At 37.2% G+C, this 11,053-nt stretch overlaps 1 protein-coding gene across 1 annotated transcript in view; it reads left to right on the forward strand.

The window, feature by feature from the left end:
* LOC132827309 (protein-tyrosine sulfotransferase 2-like) overlaps positions 1–5,720 on the forward strand; it is a 69,981-nt gene extending 64,261 nt beyond the window's left edge. The window contains exons 6-7 of the mRNA XM_060843950.1: positions 1,990–2,049; positions 4,640–5,720. Of these exons, the coding sequence (XP_060699933.1) occupies positions 1,990–2,025 (36 nt within the window). The 3' untranslated portion in view covers positions 2,026–2,049; positions 4,640–5,720. The remainder of the gene's footprint in view (positions 1–1,989; positions 2,050–4,639) is intronic.
* The last annotated feature ends 5,333 nt before the right edge of the window (positions 5,721–11,053 follow it).

An 11,053-nucleotide genomic window follows, 5' to 3' on the forward strand; every position in this document is an offset into this window, starting at 1 on the left:
CCTGAATATTGAAGGGAATGTAACAATCCTGAATAAGAAGCTCCATTAAAATTGGGGTGATGCAGCAGTGTTACTCAAAGAAGACATTTGTACAATAATTATGGTTCCAGAGATTGAGGTCTAAAATTGGTTTGGGTGGGGAGGAGGAATAATTGGGGAAATAAGTTACTAGTGGGTATGGTCTACACCCCTAATGCTAACCACAATGTAGGGCAAAATATACAACTGAAATATTGGGTGTTTATACAACTGGATAATGTTTTGTGAGAATTTCTTAGCATGTTCTGGAGCTGAGTAGAGAGCAGATTATATTAGGCTTGATTTTATATAATGTGATGGGATAAATGATCTGAGTAAAGGCACCCTTGGGTTACAGTAACCATATTGTTTGAATTTTGCATCCACTTTGAAAGGGAGAAGATTGGGTCTAAGACTAGAGTTTTAAATAAGGGCAACTGTAAGCATGAAAACTGAGGTGGCTGGAGTGGACTAGGATACTAGACTAATGGTTAGATTAATGGACATACAGTGGCATTCATTTAAGGATATATTTATGAATAGTCAAGATAATTTATTTCTTCTGTTTTCTAAACCACATTCCTAAAACCCCACCATCCATGACTAATTGAAGGAATTAGGGAAAGCATCAAACTTGAGGAAGAGGGATCTAACTACATAAAGTGGCATGACATTCTGATCAATCATCTAAGGAACAGCAAAGAATGAGCACAAACTTAATCTGGCGTAAGAAATTAGTGTACGAAAGGAGTCTAGTTACAGGTGTAAAAACTTGTAGCAAGCATTTCTACAGGTGTTTAAAAATAAAGTAACTAAAATGTGTTAGTCCTGTTAGAGGGTGAAATGGGATATTAATAGATAATAAGGGAAATAGCACATGAAATTACTCCATAATTTTGTTTCTGCAGTTGACAGGAAAAATTTAGTAATAACTAGAAGTCAGGAATGGAAAGGAGACGGCTACTTGATAAAGTGACAATCACTAAGGTCTCTAGGCCCGGATGGACTTCATCCTAGGGTCTTAGATGGTAAATGAGGTAGTAAATGCATTGGTGCTAATTTTCTAAAAATTCTAGCATCAGAGAGGCAGATGTTTGGTGCCTCAGGGAATCAAGGGATATAGAGAATTTGTAGGAAAATGGAAATAAGACCAATTGTGATCATATTGAAAAGTGGGAATATATTGCAGGGCATATGGCCTACTCCTGCTTGTATTTCTAACGTTTATTTCTATGGTTGAGTTGAAAGTAACAGGGACAGGTAGTTCATTTTGTGGGAACACAACATTGCAGACACTGTGTAATTGAACAACACTTATTCATGGAACAACTTTGAGAGAGCAGTGTTTGAATTTTTTTTGATTGACAAGTCAGTAGATCATTAGAAAAGTCATTTGACATGTTTTTAATTGCCAAGACTGTTCCAAAAGTACACTTGTACAGCATGTAGATAAAGGGCTTACCTTGTGAAGAAAAGTTGAGTACGTTGGATTTGTGATCCTATTGAAACATAAAAGATCCTGAGGGGACTTGATAGTATGGATACAGGAAAGATATTTTCTCTCTCAGGGGAGACTAAACATAAGGGACACAGTTTAAGCATAAGAGGTTTCCATTTAAGATTTGAGATGAGAATTTTCTCAATGCCTGTTACTGTTTGGATTTCTCTTCAAAAATCAGTCAAGGTTTAGTCATTAAATTTTCTCAGGGTTGAGTTAAATACATTTTTCATAATCAACAGAGTCTAGGACTATGGGAGGTAGATAAGAAAGTGGAGTTGAGACACAACCAAATCAGCCATAAACTTCTCAAATGGCAGAGCATACTTGAAGGCTGAATTGCCTACTTCTGCCATTCTGTGTTCCAAGTTGGAAAAGACTGTGTGAAAGTTCTTGTAGTTATTTTCTAGCTGAAAATCTAAGTACTTCCAAAACAACATGGCATTTAATTCTGTGACTTCGCTTTCTTGTAGGTAAAGCTGAATGTTACAGCAACTGGATTTCGGTAGCAACAAAACCGTGGATAATGACAGGTAAGTGCACTTAATCATTTTATGCTGTAGCTCAACCTAAAGGCCACTACAGTACCACTTTTTTATACCATATTTCTCTCCCCACTCTGACAGACTGGATTTCCACATGCATCTGGACCTCAGGAGTAAAAACGGTTCAAGTTCTAGGTTAATTAACATTTCGCCATAAAGGTGCAGCTTTGTACTGCCTTATTCGATCAGCAATCTGCATCTGTGCCTGATAGGAGTCAACTGATATATTGATAGCCCTTGGCCTCCAGTAGCCAGCATCATGTTGATCTGGTTCACAAATGTCCTTCAGGGAAGGAAATCTGCCATCTTTATCTGTTCTGGACTGCATGTGACTCCAGGCCAATAGCATTGATTCTTGACTGTCCTCTTGGCAATAGCCAGTATCCCATGAATAGTATTTTTTTAAAATCTCATAAAGCATCTTAAAATGTTTTGTTATACTATTTTAGTGCTAGTTTTTATTGTTGTTGTGGTTCTGCTCGCCGAGCTGGAAGTTTTTGCTGCAAACGTTTCGTTCCCTGGCTAGGGAACATCATCAGTGCTGTTGGAGCCTCGTGTGAAGCGCTGCTTTGATGTTTCTTCCGGTATTTATATTGGTTTGTTCTTGCCGCTTCCGGGTGTCAGTTTCAGCTGTAGTGGTTTGTATATGGTGTCCAGGTCAATGTGTCTGTTGATGGAATTTGGGGATGAATGCCATGCTTCTAGGAATTCTCTGGCTGTTCTCTGTCTGGCTTGTCCTACGATAGTGGTGTTTTCCCAGTCAAATTCGTGTTGCTGGTTGTCTGAGTGTATGGCTACTAGAGATAGCTGGTCGTGTCGTTTTGTGGCTAGCTGATGTTCATGGATGCGGATTGTTAGCGGTCTTCCTGTTTGTCCTATATAGTGTTTTGTGCAGTCCTTGCATGGTATTTTGTAAACTACGTTAGTTTGGCTCATGCTGGGTATTGGGTCCTTTGTTCTAGTGAGTTGTTGTCTGAGCGTGGATGTTGGCTTGTGTGCTGTTAAGGACTCATAACAGCACACAAGCCAACATCCACGCTCAGACAACAACTCACTAGAACAAAGGACCCAATACCCAGCATGAGCCAAACTAACGTAGTTTACAAAATACCATGCAAGGACTGCACAAAACACTATATAGGACAAACAGGAAGACAGCTAACAATCCGCATCCATGAACATCAGCTAGCCACAAAACGACACGACCAGCTATCTCTAGTAGCCATACACTCAGACAACCAGCAACACGAATTTGACTGGGAAAACACCACTATCGTAGGACAAGCCAGACAGAGAACAGCCAGAGAATTCCTAGAAGCATGGCATTCATCCCCAAACTCCATCAACAGACACATCGACCTGGACCCCACATACAAACCACTACAGCTGAAACTGACACCCGGAAGCGGCAAGAACAAACCAATATAAATACCGGAAGAAACATCAAAGCAGCGCTTCACACGAGGCTCCAACAGCACTGATGATGTTCCCTAGCCAGGGAACGAAACGTTTGCAGCAAAAACTTCCAGCTCGGCGAGCAGAACCACAACAACGGATACCCGAGCTACAAATCTTCAATCAGATTTTAGTTTTTATTGTGTTGTTGTAGCTGAGTACATTGGATTTGCCTGGGATGTAAACCAAGCAAAAGGCAGTAAAACTAAAGGGAATAAGCAGATAAGCAGACATAGATCAAGAATAAATCAAAAGAAAAGAAATAAATAAGATATAACTGGCTAGATCACTTACGCAGTCTCCACGATCTGTCACATCACAGGCACAGAATTGTATCCTGCTTGGTTTTTGAAGGCAGCTATCAATGCAATTAGCTTCCAGTAGGTTCTGAGGAGTATTCATTATACTTAAAACTGAGATTCCAGGCTCTGAACTTTGAATAAGTTGATAATGGAAGGACAACCAGGTAGCAATTAAACCTCTGTCCTGTAGCTTTCATGGGCACAATCTTTCTGACTTGAACACAGTTCAAAAACCAGTTTAAACTTTCATTTTTTTGTTAAACTAGCTGCCTCCCTGTAAGGTCCTTGTTAACTTTAAAACATCTGCCATCTTTTTGAGTGTAATGCATCTCTGGAACCAAAATATCTAGAGCATTCTTTGAAAATTAATTCATTCACAATTAACTTCAAGGCCTAGCCTCATAAATATCAGTTTTAGTTATTTTAGTATTTCCCTCATCCTGATCCTTATTAATTTCACAACCCCCCTATTCCACGCAAATGATAATTTCCCACTTTTTTAACTGACAACAAGAACTAATTTCTCAGTTCCATGGCTGCAACCTGCCACATCCACACTGGCCAATTAGTGCACCAGGCTGGTTTGAGCAGATTGCAGTGAAAGTTATGGTAATCTGGCCTTTGTCTGCTGCCCTTTTGGTTTCTTTCAGACTAAACCTACCCCCCTTTAACTTCTGAACCTATAATATGGAAAAGTCCCTGTAATTGAAACAGAATGATATGAAATAGCATATATTAACCAGAGTGAACAAGAAAGGGGGAAAATGAATTACAATAGTTTTTAGCAGATTGTTCAACTAATGCAAACCTTTCTGGTCTAGAGGGAATCAGATTGTCTGGAAGACAACAGAAAATGAAGTTACTGGAAACCTAAACTGGAAGCATAAACACCTGCTGGGAGAACCTATCTGTGCACATTGTGGAGTTCTAATGGAAGGAATGTATCTGTGACTATCTTACTGAATTTTACCTCCTTGTGAAGAAAGTTAATTTCATGATTCTTCTCCAAAGCTAATGTTTGCTAAATGTTTCCAAGGTGAAGTCATTCGTGCAAAGATCTGTGTTCATATTGTAAATGATGTTACATCTATAGTTTTCTGTGATGGCTGTTTTTTTTAAATTTCGCCACGCTCCCTCCTTCATTGACCATTATGAAATGAGCAGTGCTTTAAGCTGTGGTATTATTTCCTATCAGCACTATGACAATCAAGAATGTGTAATCCTTATGGTTTTTCTCTTACAAAGTCTTTTTAATAATGGATATTGAGCATACTTGATCAATTAATATTAATCAATTTCAAAGTTAAAACTAATAGTTTCCCCAGAAGATAACCAGTGTCTAAGTGAAATTCAAGCAAGGAGTTCCAATAACAGTTTATGTTTAATAGCTAAACCCTGAATAGAGCATACTAAAAGCAGAAGGTGCTGGAAATACTCAGTAGGTAGCATCTGTATACAGAGTATAATATTTCTTAAATTCTGAAAATCCAGTTTGGTTTTATCATGTTAAAAATGGTGATTTTGTTTTTAAAGACCTTCAAGCAAAGTTTTTGTCTTTTGATTTTTGACTGTCATGACTGGCGGTCTACTACAGTTTTGCTTTGGCTGACCAGAATGTATTAAAGCTCAGGAGAATTTGAGCTGAAGGTGACATAAATCTGCATCCATGTAAAGTCTGGTACCAGTAGTGGACTGATAGAAAGCATTCACCTTGAACTTTAAGTAAATAGCATTGCAAGAAGCTGGGTCTTAATGTTATAAATGCCTTCACTGGAGTAATGCCATGTGACGTAGGATACTTCATAATACTGTGATATGTTCTGTATAACTTCCAGATCTTCAGTTGTAAATTGCACAAAACTTCAGTTATCTGCATATTATTAATTGATTATGTTGCCAAAAGAAAACCTGAGGATAAAATAATTCTCCATTTGGAAATCATTCCTTATCCGGTTGTTCTATTGCTTTGTTAATGTTCTTTATCCAACTTTCACTCGCAAACAGAATATTAGCTGGCCACTTCTGCTCCATCTTACCTTTCAGAAATGGAGCTATGATAACTTAGTGTTACATTTTAAAATAAAATCTTTCTGTTCTGACCAGATTCTGATAATTCCTGGAATGTAAAGAACATTTAGATAAGGTTCACTGTTCAACATTTGTTTTTGTCTCAAAACATTTCATTTTTCAGGTAAAGACTAATTCACATAAAATACATACAATACAAAAGCAGATCATTCAGTCCAAAAGTCTATAGTGACATTTATACTCCACAAGCCGCCTCCTAGTCAATTTTCTTTTCTGCATTTCACATCTCTCTTCTATCTATTTATCTAGTTTGTTTTGAAAGCCTTGGAAAAAACTATATGTAGTAGTATGCTTCACATTCTAACCATTTTGAATATATTAATTTTTCCTGAGAGGATTTATTAATTATCTTAAATTTTTTGCTCTATTTTTGCGTTGTTCAAAAGTCTAAACATCTATAATATGGCAGTTCTTTATATTGTTTCTGAAGAAAAAGACCCAAACATTCAGTCTTTCTTTTTAGTTAGAATCAATTTTGGTCCTATCCTCAAACCATTTTTGTACTTTGTTCTGTACTTTTATGTCTCTTTCATAGTGTGAAATTTAAAAAGGAGATTTATGGCAGCATGACCAGAATCCACTGTAGGTTTGACATATTCCACTATGCTTTAATTGCTTTGCTGATATGCTTTGCTTTTAATGATTTATTTCACCTGCATCCTTGGATCTCATTGTTCTTCTATTGCATTGTTTTTTTGATAAGGTGTAGAACCTGTTAGTATTCTCCCTACCAAGGGGTATCACCTCATTTATGTTAATGTTCATTTGTCATCCACCTGCCCAATACACATTGTGCTGCATTCTCCTCCATGTTAACTGTACACCAATTTGATATCAGTGCCAATATTTGATTATTGAGTTACTCGCTATTAAGTCCAAACATTCACTGAGATATGACTCATAGCGGTCTCTCAGAACACTGCTTTCATATTCCTTCAATCTGAATAACTATCCTTGAGCACTACTATCTGCTTGCTTATTTTTAAAGATCATTTGTTATTCATCCAGCTATTTGTCTTGACTCAATGTGCCTAACCATTGTTGTGGGCCTCCTGTCAAGTACCTGACTGAGGCAGTTTCCCTTAGTTTGCCATTTAGAAATATTTACTCTGTCATTGGTGATAATTGAAATTGGATGCTTTCTTAAGATTCTGCCCTTCCTTAAATGTGTAATTTTAATCTATAAGTAGAAGTACAATCTATAAAAACATTTTAACTATATCGCTCACCACTTAAATCAAAAGGAGCAAAAGCTTTCTCTTCAGGACTAAACTTTACCTTCAATTTCTGAATTGCACAACATTTGCCAATTATTAGATGAATCCGTTTAAGATGGTGACTAAACTCTCAAAATTACCAAAGGTGTGGTTGTGTTTGCTTTCTTCATCTGCTAGGTTTCTTTCATTTTTTTTCTTTAAAATGAAGATGTGTTCTGCGTTGCTAGTGAAGTTATTAGATTCTGGTCTTCCACCTGTGATTTGAGTTTTAGTCTCACTAGGCTGCTGACACAAGTCTCCTCTGTCTCTTAGTTACAGGAAAAGAGTTTGTTCATCCCAGCAATGTTAAGTCAGTTCTCAATGGACACAAATTCATGGCATAAAATTTCTGAATTGTCATTGCATTTCTATTCTTGTTGAGGACATAAAGGTCATTATTATGGATTGAGAAAAACTTTAATACGGGAAGCAGTATTCTAAAGTTACTGCTGGGACATATTTTTGAGCAGAGTGGAAGAAATTATTTGTTGTATCTAATCCATATTGTATTTGGTCTAGAAATGTTTATATTGCCATTGATTAAATGCCGAAGAAAGCCTTTTTTTGCTTATCAACGTTAATCTTTCTCCTCTGGATTAGCACAAAATTTACTCCAAAAGATAGAAAAAAACTCTAGTTCAGGCATTAATCTGCATCGCTGAAGTAAATAGGAATATCTTTCAGAATTAGATGATAATTGCATTAGTTATCATATCTACTATTCTCCATCCGTGTTAACTCTGCTTTAGGAAAAGACATGAGGATGTGTGCTCTACAAAGATTTAACAGTGTTCCCCTGCCAATGAATGGAAATCTTCCATTGTTTTTACATCTGATTGCTGAATTTGCTTCAAGCTGAACCAACAGCTCTTAAGGAGCAAGTTAGGTTTGGCTGAAGCTGTTCACTTTGACATCAAACTGTGCATTAAACTGCAAATTGATATTGGGAATTTTTTGCGACCTTTGCTTCTGGAGCCAGGACTCACCTTCTCTCAGCCTAGTATAAATACTATTTCTCCCTTTTTTTAGCTTTGACAAAGGGTCAGTTAGACTCGAAACTTCAGCTGTTTTCTCTCCTCACAGATGCTGCCAGACTTGCTGAGATTTTCCAGCATTTTCTGTTTGGGTTCGTGAATGTTATGTTTCCCTGCCACTCTGTAACTTCAAAATTTGACCTCAATTCTAACTACACATTTTCAGAATTGAGTACAAAAACACTAAAAATAGTCTAGAGGAACAATAGGAAAACATTTAGGAAATTAGTAATTTTAATTTGTTGACTATCATGTACATCTTAATTGTGCAGATGTATGGAAAGGAGGGGGGCTGGGGCAGGGACGGCAGCATCACTCCACAAAAAGATTTTCCTCCTAGAGTTCCAGCTCATTTTTTTTTAATCACCCTTCGAAGAGTATTTAGTTCTATGCCATGTACCGATGCATATTGGTTTGTTTTCTCCCTGGCAACACCTGAAACCTTCAGCAGGACAATAAGAATTGATCATAAATTAGAAGGTTGGTTTCATCCCAGCTGCATCGAGTCCCTAGTGGACAGCAGTTGGCCAATCAAAGACCAGTAACCAAACATTAGATTTGTGTAGTGTGGTTTGTTACCAAACTTGTGCTTATACCAAGGGGATAACTTGTCCATTGTCCTCATTACTTACTGTTACATCTCACTGGGGTAACACACCAGAAAATGGACTCTTCAATTTACAGAGTTGACACAAAAGTTAACGTTTTATAAGTATGCAGAGGTGCCCAATTTAGCTATCAGAACCAGATTGACAATGCATGAACCAAGTTTCTGGACTTAACAAGAATTACTATTTTTTACAAATAATTAGACTGTAGCTACAGATAAACAATTATAAGCTGCCTGCCTATAATTACTAATTAAAACTCTGCCCCCCTCTATAAATGCACACATATAGACAGATGGGGGAGAAAAACATGGGAAAGATCGGTTAGGTAATTATGCCTTCTCTGTTCCCACAGTTTTCTGAGAAGATTCTTTTGCTGATTAATGCTGATATGTGATCCAACTTCTCCAAATATGTTCACACACAGATCCCTATTTATTAGAAGTCACAGTTTATAGCAACAGCTGAAGGAAAAATACAACTGGCTTTTTTCATGCTTAATGCCATTCCTTCTGCTGAAAACAGGCATAGCCCCTGAGCTTACAGAGATCTCTGGCTTCTCACTATACTCTTCATAGCCCAAGCTGTTCAGCAAGTTGGGAATCAGTCATGTTTGTGTCAACAGATAAAGGTGTTTTTTTGTCAGTGATTTGTGGACTCAACCAGTTAATCAGCAACTTGTTGCCAACTGAATTTTCATCTGTAAACAGTCCTAGGCTCCAGCTCATCTGCAAGCCCTACCACTACTTCTTGAATCAGCTGCTTTGTAAACTGCACTTGTAAAAAGTGCATTAATCCTCCCAACAATCCTTGATTTTTAAAACCGATTCCATTTAACTCCACAAAGTACAGAAATTGCAAAGGATCCTCCTTGGGAAAAGTGATCATGGCATGCTCGAAGTTCAAATTCAATTAGAAAGAGGAACTGCCGTTCCACACTAGCAAACCAGGATAATTATGAGGACAGGTTTGCCCTGAGTTGACAGGGCAGGATGACTAAAAGATAGGACAATTGAGCAGTAGTAGATGCTAAAGTAATTTAAAAATGCAAAGGTAAATTATGAAAGAAAAGTAGTACACAATATTAAAATTGATACCAAAAGCTTCTATACATAAAAAGGAATGGAGTAGCTAAAGTGAATGTTGGTCCCTTGTAGGATGAGATTGGGATGTTAATAATGGGGAACACAAAAATAGTAGTGTCATTAAATCAATTTTTTAAATTCCACTTTTATGGTGGAGGACACCAATGCCATCCAGTAATAACCTCTGCATTACCTATTATCGAAGGGAATGAATGGAGAACAATCAACATTGCTAGGGGAAAAAGTACTAAGCAAACTGTTAGGATTGAAGGCAGACAAGATCCCAAAGCCTGTTGGCCAACATTCTGGGGTCTTAAAGGAAGTGGCAGCAGCGAGAGTGGATCCATTGGTCATTAATATTTTAAAGCTTCTTGAATGAGGGATAGGATCCAGTGGATTGGATGAATGCTAATGTAATGCCCTATTTATTGAAAGAGAGAGTGAAGCAGATTAGGAATCTATATAGACTAGTTTAATATGTATCATTTAAGAAATAATTAGAATCCATTAATAAGGAAGTAACAATAGGACATTTGCAAATTCAAAATGCAATACTTCAGAGTGAGTTTGATTTTGTGAAATGAAAATTGTTTGATTGCTAGAGTTCTTTGAATATGTAACAGTCAAGGTGGATAATGGAGATCGTGGAGGTGTTATGTATCTGGACTGCCAGAAGACATTTGATAAGATGCTGCACAACAGGCTAATACACAAGGTAAGATCACATGGGATTAGTGGTAATTTATTATCTTGGATAGAATGTTTGTTAACCTACAGAATCAAGATAAATGGTCCTTTTCTCATTGGCAAGATCTAAGTAGTGGGGAATCACACAGCTCATTTCTCAGGCCCCAACTATTTACAAGCTAATGACTTGGCAGCGGGGATAGAAAGTACTATAACCAAATATGCAAATGACCCTAAAATAAGGGGGAAAATAAGTTGCAGTGAAGAAAAAAGAAATTTACAAATGAATATGGATAAATTAGGTGAATGCATAAAATTTGGCAGAAGTTCAACATGGATAAGTGTGAAGTTATCCATTTTGATAAACAGAATAGAAAGGCAACACATTACCTAAATGGAGAAAAATTGAGTGTTTTGTTGCAAAGGAGTCTGGGTATCTTCGTGCATGAATTGCAGAAAGCTAAAATGCAGGTACAG

This window comes from Hemiscyllium ocellatum, chromosome 24 (assembly GCF_020745735.1).
Source record: "Hemiscyllium ocellatum isolate sHemOce1 chromosome 24, sHemOce1.pat.X.cur, whole genome shotgun sequence".
Lineage (NCBI taxonomy): Eukaryota > Metazoa > Chordata > Chondrichthyes > Orectolobiformes > Hemiscylliidae > Hemiscyllium > Hemiscyllium ocellatum.